This window comes from Trypanosoma brucei, chromosome 2 (genome assembly GCF_000002445.2).
Source record: "Trypanosoma brucei brucei TREU927 chromosome 2, complete sequence".
Classification (NCBI taxonomy): domain Eukaryota; phylum Euglenozoa; class Kinetoplastea; order Trypanosomatida; family Trypanosomatidae; genus Trypanosoma; species Trypanosoma brucei.
The window spans coordinates 643,185-661,804 of record NC_005063.2 but is presented as its reverse complement, the minus strand read 5'-3'; the positions used below and the strand labels follow the sequence as shown (position 1 = coordinate 661,804).

Below are 18,620 nucleotides of genomic sequence, written 5' to 3'. Positions count from 1 at the left end.
TGTCTTCTTCTCAACTTCCCCCCCCCCTCATTTCAAAGATAAAAAAATAAAAAGTTGTTCTCTCACATTTTCCTCGATGCTTTTTTACCACTTTCCCTTTTTAAAAAATATTACTCTTCTTTCCGCTTCTTTGTTTTCTGTTGTATTACACATACATATACACATACACGCACATGTGCGTAATGCTGATACGATACGATAATAAATTGTACTTCATTTACCACAAAAGATGCGGCAGAGAAAAAGAAAAGGGAATTCATTCCACACGTATTGCCGCAAAGTCGTAGTGAACCTGCAGTGATTTGCACGGCGTTGCTCCTTGTGCTTGAAGATATATATATATATATATTAAGCACGACTCTCAAAAACGAAAGCAACAAATACATATTTGTATTTGTAAAATATAGTTGAAAAAACGGGGAAGGAAAGGGTGAGGAGACAACAAAAAAAAAAAGAAGAGAACTCGTGACGTTGTTGTTGTTGTAGCGGCGAAATATTGGCAGGGCTCCAAATCCAAGACGGGAAAAGGCGAGGAGAGGATAATAAAAATATCCGTCACACCTCAAAAAAAAAAATTATATATATATATATATATATATAGGTTTGGGGCCGAGTGAAGGAAGGTTGGAGTAATACATTAATTAGTATAGTAGTCGTTGGTACGTCTAAACAGTGAATTTGGACGGGAAGCAAAGAAATAGAACAACGACATAACACGAAAGTCGAATAATATTTTCATTCTGGTGAGAAAGCAAATAAAAGTGAAAATAAGAAAGAGAAGTTTTCGGAGGAATGGATAATGGTTGCGATGTTGATCTCTCCACAGCGCAGAAGTTCTTCAAAAGCGCCGCTAGTGTGTTAGAGGTTGCAGATAGTCGTCGGCGTGAGCAGGAGATGAAATCTTCGCATGATAAAACCTCCTCGTCAGGCACAGTCTCATCAGCTGCGGGTATTTCAATGGAAGAACGAAATGGTTGGAAGGAAGCAGCAACTCTATTATGGCGAATCATGCGGGAGAATAAGTTGCAACTCCTCTCACAGGTTTCTGGCGATGCATGCTGCTTACTGTATCGATTGTGCGAGGGACTACTGAATTACGCGTCTCAAAGGTTAACTAATGACGGGAACAGTAGCTCCTCTGCGACATTGCTCGAGAGAGTAACATCACTTGGAAATGATCATGTGTTATCTTTCATCGGGGCGTTTTGCACGCCCAGCAGATGTACCAAATTAATGAACGGCGACAGCGATGCGGGAAATGACCTTTGCATTCACATGCACGACATATTGATTAATCAACAACACTTCCGGTGGATGACAGCTGTGTTTCAGGATTTCTGCAGTGCCGCGCAGCGCGCATACGCGAAACAGACGGGTCTTGCTTCATCTTTAGTTTGTACCGTGCGTGAGATTTTAGGTATATTGGAGGAATGCTCCATGACTAGCGCTGATTGCGCTCGTGCCCTCATGCATACGGAGCCGAAGCCGCTTGTTGTCAACTTGATTCATGGGCTCCGTATTCGTATTGCTCACAACTCGCTCATCCGTCCACATGTGTACGATGACAAGCCATTGCAGGACGATAATGGTATGTTGACTTCATCTGTTTCAATAGCCCCAACTGATCCATCTCTTGCACTCCCTGTGATTTTTCAAAATACTGAGTCACTGGAGAGGTTGGGGAAAGGTGAGTTGGTTGATTTGCTCACCAGGGGTCGTGGCAATGTGTACGACGAACTCAACAGAAAGGCACTGGAGGTTGCGCTTATCGTTGTGGAAATGGCAGCCGGATACGAGAGTCCCACAGTTATCACAGCGCTCTGTCTCATTATTGAACTGAGCGCTCGCTCCCTCATGCCAGAAAGGAAAGACGGTTTGCCGGTGAATGCACCTCCGGAAGTGCGGATCGCTATGTACGAGAATGTAATTTCTGCTTGGAGGGGGCTGTGTAAGTTGCTGCATTCTACTAAAGGTTGCAGCTCGTCCACACCCCTTGGCGCTCGCCGTGATGCATTTTTGCGGCACCAACTGAAGCATGATATGGCTGGAAGTCTGAAGCAGCTCTTAGAGAACTGCGCTGAGTTACTAAGCGCAGATCCGACATTGTTTAGGGTTGTCACGCTTCAATGTACTCCATCCGTTTTTTGGGCGAAATCTTATGGCGGCGCATGCGATGAGTCACTCGGGGGTCTCTTGGGGAACAGTGGTGCTGAAGAATCTTTGCAAAATTCACAACTAGGATCAGAGTTGGACAGCACGTGGTGGTACAATAATAAACCATTCATCACCATAACTAGCAGCATCACACAAGTACTCAAGGACGCACTCGAGACTGCCATCATGTCGACTTCATTGACGGAGCATATTGTGGAGTCTCTAATACAAATAACAATGAGAAGCAAGGATGCCTTTGTTGCGGTGGAAGGTCATTGTGTAGTTCAGTGCATTCTCTCATTGTCACTCAAATGCGTACGACGGTCGCAGTCCACTTCTACACCGATGGAGGCTGAAGAGAGACTGGTGCTCTTAACATTGTTACACCGTGTCACCGCGGCACTGTTGCACTTGTACGGTAAACTTCGCGTGCAACCGCGTCCTTGTGACGTCGCGGACATCATAGAACTCCCGCCCTTATTATTAAAACATCTTGACACCATGGAATCCAACGAGGAAAGGGAGTTGTCACGGCGCTTAATGTCCCAAGCTACCGCTCTGTGGTACACCGTTCTGGCACTCAACGTCGACGAAGCAAATATCAAACGCTCGCAGGAGGTTCTTCCGGAACTTCTGCGAAACATCTTGGACGACGGTGAGACATCAATTATTCAGCAGATATTAGTGCGGGAACATCGAAGTGGTGCGGATGATGGTGGTGTGAGTGCGAGCAGCTCCGGAAAAGGTGAACTGGTCAGCCTTTCTGGGAACCAGCAACTGGAAGAGAGCGATGATATTGTTGTCCACTTACGTGGCGTGTTGGCGCTTCTCCTACAGAGGAATCCACGCTTCCTTTCTGCGAGGGAATTGGAAATGTTGCTCAACCTTGTGTCAGCCAAGGGTGAGCTGTTGACCAGATTAGGATCCGCATCCCTCTCTTGTAGCCTTTCACATAGTGAGGTTTATGTAGTTCTCGAGGAGCTTATTCGCGGGGCGTCACCCGCCCTACTGTTGGACCTACTTTCATTCCTTTCCAGTCAGCTGACCTCAGACGGGCTTGCCGCTGCTGCCAAATACGAACGGCAGGTGTGGCTATTTAAATTCAATTGTGTAGATGCCGTGATAGTAGTGATGGAGCGCGTGCTGAAGATATCCAATCAATTGAAACAGTTCAAGCAACTCATTCGCCAACTGTTCTGCTTCCTCTCAGTAGCTGAGCCCGTCTACGGTCTCGGCGCTCACCTTTCAAATACAAACCTGGCACAAGTATTCTCCAGCAGTCTTGCTTCCATTAAGAGCGTGGAGCACATCGTATTCATCGTGCAGGCAGTTCTCGATGCGGCAATGTCGACCTATGACAGTGCTGGAAATGCCTCATCTAAGTTGAATACTTACGGCCAGTTGTCACTACCCCACCCGAACTGCTGCCTAAGGAAACCCGTGTTCATGGAGTTGCTCCCACCTCTGCTACGCCATATGCATGTGCATGCCTCGGAGTTGGAAAATGATGTACTCCGCGCTGTGCGGGACGTGTTACGCGCCACCGCAGTTGTGCGCTGCGATGCTTTGTTGGACTGGGCAATAGAGATGGGGCACGCGTCACTAGTGCCATACCTTGAGCTTGATGCCACCTCAGCGGAGCAGCGGTTGCCACTAGTTTCTTCCGGTGATGCGGAAGATTTGAAGGCGTTTTGGACGCCTATTTTGTCAAATGCTTCGGAGCGTAGTGAAATGCGGTTCAGTTGGTCTGGTGGTGTGGTCATTACTGTTGGGGAGTGGCCAAAGAAGGGGTTCTCCATGGCTTCATGTTTTCGCTTCGAAGAAATATACCCTCGGGTAAATATTTTTCAATTCGTGGGAATTGACGGGACGCTGCGCTCACCAACATGCGTATTTCTATTGGGGGGCGAGAGCGTGCATATTGAGTACGCTGGTAAAACGGTGCAGTTGAGCGAACCCGGAATGCTGAAGGGACTTGCCCCCAGAGAGTGGGTACATTTTCATATCGTGATGAGTGTTGCTCACACTGTCAGTGTGTACTTCAACGCTATGAAGATCGGTACGTGTTCGCTGCCTTACTTCCACTCAGGGTCGCAGGCTTTGATTCACATTGGCCTCGTCAACACGGTAGTGCCAAACGCCCTCTATTCTATTGGAAACATAAGTTTGTGGGAGGAAGAACTTATAACCCCCCAAGTAGAAGCTCACTTGGCTGGCAGGAGTCATGAAGCAGGCGTGTGTAAACTCCTTCCCTGTGAAGTGCCAAGGGAGATTTCAGGGTCACGAAGTGTCTCCCCTGTTGGGGATTGCGTTGCGCACTTCAGCCCATGCGAAGTAGATGACGGCCAAGTGCTCTTGAACACATTGTTCCGTAGCGCGGAGGGTTGTTCTATGATCACTGCTAAAGCAATTGGAGGATGCGTTCAGCCACCGCGTTGTTGGATCGATTACAAGAGTTTCTTCAGTAACCGAGGTGGACTTATGCACTTACTGCGTTGGATAGGGAAATCAAAGGACTCGGCTGAGCTTGAACGAAATACATCACTCCTGTGCACAACCTTGCGCTGCACGGCAAATGCTAGTGCAACTGACTTCCGCACTTACGCGATGTTGCATTATTATCTTCGTCGCTCAGCTCATCTAATCACACCAGCAGTCTGTGATAGTCTGGTGCATCTTGCTACCGCGGAAGTGCGGGCAGGCAACGAATTTCATCCCTTTATTATAAATCGTCTTGTCTTTGACCATTTACTGGGAGACATGGAGCTGCTCGCTGCGATGCCACTCGAAAGCGCTACGCACGTAACAGAGCGCGTGGGGAAAATGTTTGACGTCTTCTCTTGCCGTTTTGCTGATCACAACGTGCAGTACATACGCCCATTTCGCTTTGTGGATGGTATACTCAACAGTTTGTCTTACAGCCGGCTGTCGCTCCCCTTCACCGTCCTGAATCGTGTGATTTCTAATTTAAAGCACATCATCATCGCGTGTGGCTTTGAAACCAACCTGGTGAGTTCATTCATGACAGCAGCAGCCGTCCTTACACCTGCAGAGGTGGATGCGCAGAGCAAACAAAAGCAGCGGTTGAAACTTCCGCGAGCTCGTTTTACACAAATTCAAGCGTCACATAAAACAGCCTACAACGTCTCTTTAGCAATTCTGAGGTGCCTCATCGAGTGTAGTCGCGTGAGTGACGCATTCCTTTCCGTCTTTTCGCGTCTCGTGGACCTCAACTGGTTCGTCGTATGTGTATCGCGCTTTGCAGAAACTACCTGCGTTGTGTACGCTACACACCTCTTCCTTGGGGCGCTGCGGCTCAACGAGGAGCTCCGTGCGGAAGTAATGCAACACCCAGCCACCGTAGCCACCGCCCTGGAGCCACACAGTTTCAGCGAGGACCTTTTACTTTTACTTCTTGGTCATAGCGTGGGAGCCGATGGATTCTTGGACTTACTCCACTCAAGCAAGTCCCTGCATTTGCAGCTGGATAGCGCCCTGGGTTCGTCATTACACGATTCTGACACGGCCATAACTCCAATTTTCTTCAGGTTGCTAATGCTTCATTTGAGTGCGTCGTTGACACGACCCCTTCTCTTTCGTCCGGGGCCTATATCACAGGTGGGGGGCCGTCGCCTCCTTCGCTCCTTTCGACTGTTTAAGTACCTTCACCTTGCCGTGGTGTGCTCGCGGTTGATGTTAGGCATTTATGTGAAACGACTATCGCATCGCCCAACAGGTGCTGTCCCTGACGCTTGCTCGTCGCTCTGGTGGAACCCCACGCTTTCAAGGGATTCGAGTAACACACATCTTCCAGAAGCTGCGGGAGGTGCAAGCGAGCATTGGGCGCAGGCAAAGGATTCCTCTTTGCCGGTAGTGACAAGGAGTTTGTGGCATCGACCATCGTTCATTGTTGTTGGCATCGCCACTTACATTTGGCGCCGCGTGCAGCGTTCACGGTACGCACGACTGCTCAGAAATGACATCCCTTTCCTTCTGATCGACGGAGGAGGAGCAAGAGGAAGAGCCCAAAAGGAGGAAATGTGTGGAACACTATTTATACTGAAAACATTGTTGCAGATATCTATGCAACCAAATGCTTTTGCTCTCATGACGCGATCTCCGTTTCAGGTGGCGACGCTTGCTTTTTTCGGATCGTTTCTGCGGAAGGAGGATGTAATGGCAAAAAGTGGGGAGCTCGCATCCGCCATGCACGACTTCGGCTGCCGGGAAATAATGAGGTTAAGGGGGGCCGTGGAAACTTCGGCATTACAAAAACAGGAAGTGGATACCGATGGAAAGAAGGGTTCTGCTGCAGACAGTATTTTTGGCATTCTTGATTTGAAAACACCACTGTACGCTGATAGCGAGGACAACGCTTATGAAGATGATGCATACGAGGAATCTGTCGAGGGAGACGATTGCCAAACGCAGAATGGCAAGTGCTGCAGGTCATCTTCTTCCATGGAAAGCGGAATAAGGAAAGTGCCCCCAACACCCCAGGAGAATGTGCTCAGCGGTATCGGTGAGGTCGAGAACGTGGCTCTACCGTGCCACATGTCACCTTCGTTGCCTTTGACAAACCTTCCTGAGTTATCTGAGTCTACTCATACTCACGATGATGTGCCTCAGTCCGGAACCGTAGTATCAACACTCGAAAGAAGTGACGCCGCTCCGCCTACGCTTATTAGCGATCCTTTTGAGAGTGTGCGGTCGCTGGATATCAGAAAAACACGCTTTTCTCCGTTTGCAAGGGGTTTTACTGGTTTCGAGGAGAGGGATGGGTGTGAACTAGAAGAGGAAGAAGGGAATGAGGATTTGCTATTGGCGGAGACGATAGGATCTGTTGTGAGGCCGGATGTCCTTCAATCGCATTCCCTTGCTTCTCTGCTGGAACCTGCCGTGGACATTTTGAGCAACATCGTTGCATCGTCGCTGCAAGCGATGCCCGCGAGGACAGCGCCGGCTAATCCTTATTCCTATGGTGCTTGCGGTTATCTACTTTTCCAGCTGATACTAATCACCGGTACCATGGCAAACGAGGAAGAAGGGGCATCAGTGCTCATCAATTTTTTCATGCATCAGGTGCTGGAGCTGGTCGCCACACGCAAAAGCCCCAAGACGCAATCTGCACTACAGCTGCCCCCCGAAACGGGTGGGCGGATGAAGTCATCGTTACCATTGTCAAGATCAACTGAGTCGCTTGCTGACAATGGACAGAGGGTCGACGAGTGCGCGGCCAGCGTTCCCATGGAAAATGAAATGAATGGAGGCATAGCGTACGCGGGCATCATTTCGAATATATTCGCTTTCAATGTCTGTGCCTTCAATGATCTTCTGGTGGATCTTCTCTCCTTTCATGTAGTTGAGCTCTCAACCATTGCCCCATACTTTGTGCGTCTCCTGCTGTATGCGAGGGTGTCTTGGAATCTTTCAGACTTGCTGGAAATTCGCCTGCAGATAGTTAAGATTTGTGTCGCGGCCATTAATCGAAAGCCGGTAAGTGAAATGAGTCTAGAGGAGATGGGGCTGATACACACTATGCTTACCCATGTACTAGACTCACCGTGGCCTATGAAACCGTTGATGGCGTGCTTGATCGGAAGTTTGATGCGCGTTTACGACGATCCATCATCCAAGGACACAATGAATCCGGACAGCAGAAAGCGCAAAGAGGTCATCACATTGTGCCTTCGGCGCATCGCACTCGTTTACCAAGGAAGCAAGGACCTAAAGAAAGCTGTCACCGTGAACTCACTTGCTTCACGAGTCTCGATCTACGAAGGCTTTGTGTCTGCATTACTTTCGCAAGATGAGACGAATGCTATCGTGGCGTTCGACGTTTACATTAGTAGTAATACCTCCAAACTGAAGGCGGTTATGTCGGGGCGGCTTAAAATGAAAGTGGAGTTAGCAGTGAATCATTTTTTGAAGAAACGGTCATTTTATGTTAACCAGATGCGCTTGTTCAACGAGAGCTACAATTCTACCGCGAAATTGTCGAATGGGTATAGTGTCGCAGTATTGGTGCAGGCATATAATGGGCGGTTCTCTTCACGAGTCGGTTCCATTGCACGCTTACAACCCGCACAGCTACACTGGCTAGCAGTGCCGCGTAGTTCACTTAGTCGTGGTGACTCTCATTTGAGTGAAGCTTTTCGTATCGATTCTAGGCACAAGCGGTCCACAATATTGACTGCGAGTACATTTTTTGCGAATGCTGAATCAGATGATATGAAGGGTGTCTCTGCCGAGGATCACATCACTATACTCAACACCAGCAGCTGCGAGCCGCAGGTCTGCCACATTTCTGCCCTTATCCCACCTGTCGCGGTTCGGTGTCGCCCGTATGTGGATTGCGGTTCAGTTCCTTTCATTGATCCACGATGCAAGGTAACGTCCTCCGCTGCGGTTCTTCTGCAGCATCTCCTAGAACCGAATGAGGTGTTGCGTTACATCAGTAATGGGTTCCGTGTCAACGGCATACATGTGGCGCCGTGTCTCATTCTAGTGACAAATGTGGCAGTGAAGGTTTTTTCCTTCTCGCGCATTACTGAAAAGGGCGATGTGTTCCTGTACGACTATGAGGGCAACGGCAGCAATAACCTTGGCGGAGACTGCGATGAGGAAACTGATGAAGTGAACGCCTCCTCACGTGGGGGCGAAGGAGGTGTGCAGAAGGGTCAAAAGCAGCGGTCTCACAATACCACACGAGGTTTTGCAGTATCTATGACGAACAAACTGCAACGGTTCCTCACAGATGGGGGAACTAAGGGACGGCGGCGGCGAGAACACGAAGAGCACGAAGATGGCACGAAAGTGGCTCAATCCGTTAGGCAAGCAACAGGACATCCGTGCAAAAGTCTCTACTGGTGTTACCTAGTTAGAAACATTCGAAGCATACGAGTAGGACTCTACATGCACCAGGACACTGCCATTTTTCTCGACGTTATGTACAGTGACGGGCTCATGCTTTCGCTCGTGGATCCACGACAGTCGATGAACACTCGTGCCCGCGACGAGTTTCTTGAGGTGCTACAGGAAGTCATCGGCACACAACGGTGTACCATTCACGACCATGGCAAACGCATCTCAAATATGCGCAACATGCTGGCAGGTTGGGGTGGGAGGTCTGTTTCTACGTTCGAGTACCTATTTTTCCTCAACCGCGCCGCAGGCCGTACAATTCTCGACTACAACCAATACCCCATTTTCCCTTGGGTTATTGCGGACTACAGATCTTCTACACTTGATCTCAGCTCGGATTCGACGTATCGTGACTTGTCCCGACCAATGGGGGCACAAACAAAGGAGCGGCGCAGAAGTGTAGAGGATTTATACCAACAAATGATGGAGGTAGCACAACAACTTGGCGATGGCGGTGTTGCCGCAATGGAACTAACGCAGCCCTTTCACCACGGTACGCATTACTCCACCAGCGGTGGGGTACTTTATTATCTCATTCGCATGGAGCCCTTTACAACATTTGCTCGTATCTTTCAAGGAGGGGATTTCGATGTTGCTTCTCGACTATTTGACACGATCGATGGTTCATTCCAATCGTGTGTTAATGGGCCGGCGGATTGTAAGGAGCTAACTCCTGAGTTCTTTTTGGACGGCTCGTTCCTCGTGAATATGAATCGTTGTAACTTTGGTACAAAGTCCGACGGGACTGCCGTGGATGATGTGAAGCTTCCGCCGTGGGCAAAGGACTCTGCACAAGTTTTCACTGCGGTGATGCGGTACATACTGGAGAGCGACCGCGTTGCGCACTCAATCCACCATTGGATCGATCTTGTTTTCGGTGTTTGTCGGCGAGGAAAGCTGGCGGTGGACTGCCATAACGTCTTTCAGCGCATGACGTACGGTGAAGAGGTTGTGAAGGCGCTGAAAGAAAGCCAAAACTCACGTGACATCGACGTAATTGTTGCGGAGGTTGACAACTTCGGACAAACGCCCATGCAGTTGTTCCAGGAGCACCATCCCCCACAAAGCGACTTGCGCCTGCTCGTCAGCGGGTCAAGTGAAAGTAATCCCACTGCGAGCTTGAGTAGTGGCATTTTCACAGTCGTGAGTACCTCCAGCACAGCAAAGAAGGGTGACCATCGCTACAAAAACAGCACGAACACTGCTGGTAGTAACTCCTCTTTTGCTTGCAACAACTCTATTGCATCCACCAGCAGTTTTGCCTCGCGAACAGTAACTTCAAAGTTGCATGGTGCTCGAGACCCTAGCCCGAAAGTACACTTGATGATGGAGTTTGTTGCTGCTGGGCGCCAGTCAAGGTTCACCCTGAAGGACCTCACTCCTGGAAGCCTAATGACACTCCCAGTCGCTGCTGTGGCATTCTGCAACACTCAGCGGGAGCCTGTCGTTGGTTTCGCCACCACGCGTAGCGGAGAAATAGCTTGTTGCTATAGGTACCTCATACCTGTGGATGACGAAGATTATCTAATTTGCTTCGACTTAGGTGCAGATACTATGATATACATTGACCTGAAAGGTGGAGATCTTCTTTCAACAATGCGATACTCAACTCTACTGGAGCCGTCCGCGAATATAAGCTGTACCTGCGTATGTTGTCGGGAGACTTTGGTGGCTGTTGGTTCCACAACTGGCACAATATATTGTCTCAGGCCTAGCATGGACAGTGGAGTGTTGACATTGAGCTCAACGCTGTGTCATCACATGCACGCCATTGCAGGACTCACTATTGACACGAAGTACGGCCGAATGGTTAGCTTCACAGTTAGTGGAAATGACGCCCCCATTGTTTGGTGTGTCCAGCAGGAACGGGTCGTAATGTTACACCGCCTTAACGTGGTGCACGCCCTTGGTCACCTTTTTGTCGATGAAGATGACTCACGTGTGGTAGCTTCCGTAATCGACCCTCTGACTTCAAACACTATTGTGGTTACACGACGTCATTTGTTAATATTCGATTCCAACGGTGATCGCTACGGAGTTGGTTCTCTCTCTGCGACGGAGGGTACTAAAACACCAATGCAGGGCAATGGAAAGTTGCATGGAGCAGTGCACAGTTTTGATGGATCATGCACCGCGGCTATAACTGCTGTGACTCCGTACAATACATTGGAGTGGGCATACGGCACGCAGCTTTTGCTAACTGGGCATGAGGATGGCAGTATTTCGCTGTGGCGGGCAGTCCGTCTGCCGCCTGATGGGGTCACACACGGTAACATCGTTAGTGTGACGCACCATGCGATTATTGTTGATGGTAGTTGTCAAGCCAATCTTGGGTCTGTAACGGCAATGCAGCAGCAGCAATGGGGTGAACCGGCGTTTTTAATTGGTTACGGAAGCGGCAAGGTGAAGGCGCTGAGTTTTGCTACACCATATGGGGGAAAAGCTTAGTAGGAAAAGCGTGGATGCAAGAACAGATAGGATAGGATAGGGCGGCCCCCTGGGGCTCAAGTGGGTGGGAATTGTTTGTTTGCTTGTGCTTGTGTTTGTGTTTGTTGTTGTTGTTGTTTGTTTGTTCGTTGAAAAAAAGATGAGTTTCGAGCACACATTAGCGAGGAGTACATGCTGGGATGATTGCAGCGAAAATGAAGAATAACGTGGGCAACTGTACTAGCACCTCTTCAGTGAAAATAAGGAGAGTGGAAGGGGAATTTCGTTATTTGTTTGTTGTTTCATTGGTTCCATCTATTTCCCTTCCAATTAGGGGTTTTCCTCCTTTTTTATTTTCTGTGGCGTTGCTATTTTTCTCGCTTTTGCATCGTATTACCCTTTGAGACATGCATGTGGGCACGGGATATGTGTACAGCTGTTGGCTGTGATGAACCACTCGAGGGAAATGGTGTTATCAAAATGTGTCGTTTGTTCAATTATTTTCCAATTTTCCACCCCCCCCTTCGCTCGTGAATGGGTTAAACAGGCAGTTGAGAAGTGGAAATAAACACGATACAAAAGAAAAAAAACTGCTTCCCGTTGTAAGCATTTACCCATCTTCTTTTTTTCTTTTCCTAAAACTTTTCACTTCTACCCATTCGACAAGGAAAAAAAGAGAGAAAGTAATGGGGAACATGCTGTCGCACACACCGTTTTTTGTTTTCGTTTGTGTGTGTGTACTCAACTGAATGCCAGACACAGATGTATACATCTAAATATACATCCGTATATTATATTGTGCGACCTTACGCAACCACTTTCCTTCACTATACAAACCTTTATCCCATTCCCTCTTTCTCCTCCTCCTTTCTGTTGATATTAGCAGCATCCTCCCTTCGCATTTGCCTATTCTCTTCTTTCCCATTTGGGTTCGATGTTATGAAACCGCTAGTGGAGGTGGTCCCTCATCATCAAGTGGCCGCGCAGTGGCGTATTTTTATTTTATTTTATTTTTCTTCCAGTCTACGACTTTCACTCACACCCTCTTTATTTCTTTATGTAACTCATCGTTTGGTGACACATTCCCTGCTACCGTTTTATGTAACTCGCTGTCGCACATTTGTACTCCATTTCTTCCTCTGACTCTCTCACAACTTCAGTTATCAAGCTGGCAGTTTCTTCCGGAGGCGGAAACGTGGAGGAGAGGAACCTCAAGAAATAAAACCTGAAGAAATAAATAATAAAAAAAAAAGAAAAGAGTAAAGTGAGGAAATCCACCTTTTGTTTTATTTTCTTCTCTTGTTAGAGTGTGTATAACTCTCCTCTCATCCCACTGTCTAGCGAAGGGAAAGAGACCAGTGCATTTGACTCGCACTGCCCATGGCTGACGGATCACATGACAGGGAAGCCGCTCTCTTCCTCGTGCTATCGGAGCCTGAAGCCATGACGGTTGGGCAGTGGTTGAAGGAAGTTGCGGAGAAGCATCTCATGCCCCCAGTGGTGCACGCAATGCTTTATAACGTCAGTGAAGCCTGTGGTAAAAGCAGCAGCAACAACAACAACAGCAACAGCAACGGACGCGCCGCATCTGGAGGGAGTGAGGGAAATGGATGCTTTCAAAACGCCCTGACCAGGGTGTTGAATGAGTTTCATCACAGCGGCAAACATGGCGTTCCGATGACGTCCATGCGAGTTCTTGTTGTAGCACTGTTTTGGGACGGCCAGAGTGAGTCAGCGAAAGCGGAATTTGCTCGGCTCCGGGAGTTGGCAGATGAAACAAACAAACAAGCTAGTGATCCTCAGGTAAATGCGGATAAGGCTAACAATAGCGGGAGTGACGGCAAGCAAAAGCTGCCTTCTCTGATAGGTTCAAATGTTCATATTGTTCTTCAAGCGTTGAACGCCAAGAAGAGTAATGAAAAACTCGTAGAAACTCTTGATGCTGTAGTGTGCAGCCTCCGCAAGAAATTGCAGTCAGCTTGCGGCCCATCGGAGCACGTCGATCCCACTCGTATTGACGCAGCCGCATCCCGAAGGGTAGACAAAGTTACTGTAACTCAAAAAGAGAAGGGTTCACAGAATGGTACCGGTGATGGTGGGAGCGGTAATAATGTTATTGGTGTGGAAGATCTGAGTGACTCCGCTGTCGCCGGACGTGTGGAGGAAGGACAAGGTGAGTGCTTCATTGTCATATCGGGAACAACTATGGAAGAATTTCAGAAGCGCGTTTGGGAGCTCAAGGCTTCTGCGGCACGTATTGGAGTTGGTTGCTCACCCGTATTAGCTGAACCCCGTGAAGTGCAAACAAGTAACAGTGGCACCAAAACAAAGGTATTTGCGCAGGAGTTTCTGGTGCGCCAGGGTGCATCCGTTGAGCAGCATATTGAAATGCGTATTGCGATGTGTGGGAATGTCGATAGCGGTAAATCTACGCTTACTTCGGTACTGACACGTGGTTGTCGCGATAATGGTCGTGGGTCTGCGCGGGCGTTTGTTTTCAAACACAAGCACGAGGCCGCGACGGGTCGTACTTCTAGCGTGAGTGAAAACCACTTGGGCTTCTCGGAAGCAGGTGAAGTGGTGAATTACGTGGTTGCAGGTGCTAAGCACTCTCTAGGCGGTGTAAGTCTTGGTGAGGAGACTCCCAATGACGGCGGCGGTGGTGGTGGTGGTGGTGATGGTCCTATTGGTAATAAACCTGTTACCATTAACTCACACCAGCTCGGGCAGGAGGTTGCGGCAAAGAGTTCAAAAGTCCTTACTCTTTATGACCTCGCTGGACACGAGCGGTACTTGAAAACGACCGTTCTTGGCATGACGCGTAACATTCCCGATTATGCCTGTGTCGTCATCAGCGCCAATAACGGTATCCAACGTATGACAAAGGAGCACGTAGCTTTATGCCTTGCTTTGAAGATTCCTTTCTTTGTCGTTATCACGCGTATAGACTCCACACCGGAAAACATCCGGCAGGAGACGCTTGCCAGTGTTCACAAATTGCTCAAGGTCCCCACTGTCAGAAAGCTGCCGTACCCCGTGCGTCGTGTAGATGACGTAGTGCTTTCCGCTAAGAATCTTCGAAACGACCGCATCACGCCCATCTTTGAAATTAGCAACGTCAGTGGCGAGGGTCTACAATCATTAGTGCGATTTTTAAACCTTTTACCAATGCGGAAGGATTGGCGTAACGCTCGCCAGCTCCCACGTGAGATGGTGATCGACAGCACATTTTTTGTGGCGGGCGTGGGAACAGTTGTAGGTGGAATCGTCACGCAGGGTGTCTTTAATGTCAATGATGCTGTGCTATTAGGGCCAGATGCCAGTGGTGGATTCCGTACCGTACAAATTAAATCAATCCACGTTAAGGGAGTGGAGCAGCAGCGTGCAGTAGCCGGTTGCGATGCATCCTTTTGCCTCAAGAAGGAGAAGCGTCGGGGAATCCGCAAGGGAAATATACTCACAGATCCTAAGCATCCAGTAGAGGCGTACTGGCAGTTTGAGGCCGATGTTGTTATTCTCTATCATTCTACCACCATCCTTGTGAACTATGAGCCAGTCATTCATTCCACCACAGTGCGGCAATCAGCACGAATTGTATTTGTGGAAAAAGAGGTTCTGCGCACAGGTGACCGGTCACTTGTGCGATTTCACTTCTTATACCGACCGGAGTTCATGAAAGTTGGGCAACAGCTTATTTTCAGAGAGGGACGGACAAAAGGCATTGGAACGGTGACTAATCTCATTGGCCCTCGGGAAGGGTCACTCTTGGCGAAGAGGTTGAAACATAAAGAAACGTAGTGCTTCGTCATGTGCTGTGCACTTTCATAAAATGGTATGTTTAGTAACGGAAAGAAGAAGAGGTAGCTCAAACGGACGAGGAAATGAGTGAATCCGCAAAACGGAGTCACATTTTTGTTGTTAAAAACGAAAATCAAAGAAAAAAGAAGAAAAGAGAAAGGGAAAGGAATTTTTATTATTTAAATGCGAAAAGTATGTTTGTTTTGCGTACATCCCTTTCTGATTCAATGTGCCGTCAGCGTCGTCCTGACATGTGGTCGTTTGAAGTATACCACTTTTTTGGCCCCTTGTGTTTAGTCCTACTCTTACCGAGTTTATACGCATTTTTACCATAAAAATTCTTATTTGGGGTAAGTAAAAAAGAGGATGATGATTATGTTGTCGTTGGATATCTCTGCATTCACAACATCCCTACCATATGAGCGCTCTTTCAAATTTTTTAAAAAGAAAGAAAAGAGCAGCTAATTTTAGTACAAATGGTGGGGGGAGTTTTTCTATAGAACTGGCAAGCGGCAACGGCAATCATACAAGAGTGTGAATACACTCAAAACATGCAACAGCGAAAGAAAAGAAAAAAAAACAGAAGCGCTGCTAAGTCAAAGTTCTTCTCCGTTGTCTCAGTGTTATTACTTCTACCCAAACCGTCTAAATCCCCACGTGCTGCGGCGACACTGGTAGAGAGACGACAGTAAAACCACTTACAACACTGGCATATATAAATTCTGTGCTGCTTCGCCTCTTCTCACTGCTGTCATATTCCCTGCTTTATTCTAACAATTTTTCCCTCCCTTCCCCACGGCCTCCCTCTAAAATATATATATATGTATACATACATGGAAAGAGAGCGCACCCCCCAAAAAAAAAAAAGTAAGCAGAGAAGCAATTGTGTGAGCTGAACGACTCTCATAAGTTATGTCTTCCACGAAGTGCGCCGTTGCCTGTAAGATCATGACGCCGTTATGCAATGCGGCCAGTAAGGTTCAAGCGCGTTCTGCAAAGAAACTTGCCGCACTAACAGACGCGGGAATTCAAAAGACCATCAGCGAACACAACGCCAACGGAACTGACGCAGCGGTGAGCAGTACGAAACGGTACTTGGCTGAACAGAGACAACTTTTCCACTACCGTGTGGTGCGTTTCTTTGACGAATGCCACTACATTACCTCCGGCGAGTACTTCGCGCAGTACACAAAAGTGAATTTAATTTGGGACCTTCGCTTCCTCACGAAGTTGGTGGTACTTTTCCTCATTGGAACAGTGTTGGGAAGGCAAAGTATTTTTCCACCAATCGACCCGGATTCTCCACTAGTGGAAGCACTGGTAACGAAGGTAAATCCCAACTACTAGCGATTGATTGATTGATTGATTGACACTCGATCATGCATTTGGTTATGTTGCTGTTGACGTTTTGTTGGTGAAGTGACCTTGACGTGCAGCAGAAACATCTGTAATGACAAGCACCGCAACGGTTGATGAATTATTTCATATTATTATTATTATTTTGTGTGCGCTTGTGTGAAGAGGGTGAGCGTTTATGCGGTTAGCGCATTTTTAGGTACCGATGAAGGCGTATGAAATTGGTGTGTTAGGCTGAGGCGATCTCTCGATTGGATGATTTCACCAGGTTTTAGAACGCGTTAAGGGAATGGGAAAGGCCGTTGAAGATGTGACAGTAGGGAGTGGTGAAGTTTAAAATTTATAAAAAAAAAAACACACACACACACAAGTAAATGGAAAGGGAACGTGCAAAAAGAAGAAAAGTGAAGTGAAGTTATTTGTTGCATCTGTTGGCTCCGTAACCTCGCCTCGCACATGCACTGAGAAACCAAATGGTTTTGCATCTTCCTGTCGTGGTTGAGTGGAACCTTCCAGAGTTGGGCTTGTGAAGATGATCACCATACTGTCTTTGTATGTCTTTCTATGTCTTTGATCCGCTTCCGCTTTGAGCTCACTTCTATGTCTTCTTTTTTTTTTATTTGTCTTTTCCTTCCACCAGTTCTCACACAAATAATGTTCCCTCCCTCGTCTTTCCGCGCGCTCTCAACCCCGATCAACGCCTATAGTTTACTGCGACTTCCATATAAGGAAACAGAAGGCTGAAATGACAACATGAATATTTTCTCACAGTGACCGAATCAGAATGATGAAGTGTAGAAAAATAATAATTTTTTTTAAAAAAAAGAGGGAGGGTGAGATCATAACAAGGTAGGAAAGAGAGAACCCACCGGGACAGTGACGCAAACTGCCGTGATAAACACGCTCAAGCACAACTGAGATTCTCAGGAAAGGTGATTGTGCTGCGCCAAGTGCCAGTGTGCGTATGTATATGTATATGTATATTTATGATTATGTTTTCGGGTATTTTGTTTCCATCGTATCATATGGTCGCAGTGCATTTGCATCCGTATTTATCTCTTCCCCCTTCCCCCTTCCTCCCCCCCTTTTTTTTTGTATTTACACTTCATAACTGTGTGTCTCAGAAAAACAACGCCTAATGCCCTCATGAATCAGCAAGAAGTTATTATTTCAAGCCAAATGATAAACCCCTCACAACTTCAATTAAAGGATAACGCACATCTATCTAAATGACAGAGCGGATATAAATAGACGGCATAGGGATGATTTCAAAATAAGGGACATAAGTGAGTGTTCTATTTTGATGGGGGGAGAGATTGAAGAAGAGGAAAACCAAGAAGAAAAAAAATAAAGTCAGTTTAGTAAAAGAAAAAAAAACGCAAAACAAAACGGTCGTTTGACATGCGTGGCAATGACTCCGTTGATCTCCCGTTGCACGCGAGTTTTCTTTTTTTTTTTTGACTGTTATTGGCGTGCCGCATATTCCAGATATCTTGTTTTATTCGGCTTACATTTGTGACCATTCAATTAAGAGCAAGTCTAGTCCAAGTAAACTACATTGGTGAGGGAAACATCAGAATGTTGTTCTTCACAGAAGGGAGGAGAACCTGCGAGGAGTTGTACATTATCATATTCAAATAAGGTGTTAAGTAGTCGTTAAAGGGGGAAGAGGGGATTTTAAAATAAAATAAAAAAGCAAAAAACAACAAAGTGGAGAATTCTAACGATGTAAAACCACGTTGCAGACGCGAAGTGAGATGAACAGAGTATGCAAACTAGAAGAATAAAGAAAAAAAAGTAAGCAAGTGGACAACTACATGATTTTCAAGCATGTGTTTCTCTTCTCTTTTTTTTTTTCTTCCTCTCTTTTTTCTTTTCCTTTAATGTTTTCCGCACTTCCGTGTCACAGTTAACCAGAAAAAAAAGGCAAGTAAAGGCGGCGACAACAATCAGGCGGTTAG

General features: G+C 47.3%; 3 protein-coding genes across 3 annotated transcripts, besides 16 other annotated features; all 3 read left to right on the top strand.

Moving 5' to 3' along the window:
• Window positions 1-18,620: part of a sequence feature (sequence corresponds to BAC RPCI93-28H13) that runs on past both edges of the window.
• Window positions 332-352: a sequence feature (AT_rich).
• Window positions 577-600: a microsatellite.
• Tb927.2.3660 (hypothetical protein, conserved) lies at window positions 793-11,526 on the top strand (the record flags this gene model as incomplete). The annotated part of the gene is made up of 1 exon (XM_946507.1): window positions 793-11,526. One exon carries the CDS (start codon window positions 793-795, stop codon window positions 11,524-11,526), a length of 10,734 nt encoding a protein of 3,577 aa, XP_951600.1.
• Window positions 11,598-11,656: a microsatellite.
• Window positions 12,498-12,520: a sequence feature (AT_rich).
• Window positions 12,737-12,757: a sequence feature (AT_rich).
• Tb927.2.3620 (GTP-binding elongation factor Tu family, putative) lies at window positions 12,886-15,303 on the top strand (the record flags this gene model as incomplete). The annotated part of the gene is made up of 1 exon (XM_946506.1): window positions 12,886-15,303. The coding sequence occupies one exon, from the start codon at window positions 12,886-12,888 to the stop codon at window positions 15,301-15,303; it is 2,418 nt and encodes an 805-aa protein (XP_951599.1).
• Window positions 13,050-13,080: a microsatellite.
• Window positions 14,158-14,187: a microsatellite.
• Window positions 15,426-15,472: a sequence feature (T-rich).
• Window positions 16,216-16,650, top strand: Tb927.2.3610 (hypothetical protein, conserved; the record flags this gene model as incomplete). The annotated part of the gene is made up of 1 exon (XM_946505.1): window positions 16,216-16,650. The coding sequence occupies one exon, from the start codon at window positions 16,216-16,218 to the stop codon at window positions 16,648-16,650; it is 435 nt and encodes a 144-aa protein (XP_951598.1).
• Window positions 16,652-16,673: a microsatellite.
• Window positions 16,779-16,806: a sequence feature (AT_rich).
• Window positions 16,992-17,014: a sequence feature (AT_rich).
• Window positions 17,458-17,484: a sequence feature (AT_rich).
• Window positions 17,623-17,647: a microsatellite.
• Window positions 18,334-18,354: a sequence feature (AT_rich).
• Window positions 18,496-18,541: a sequence feature (A-rich).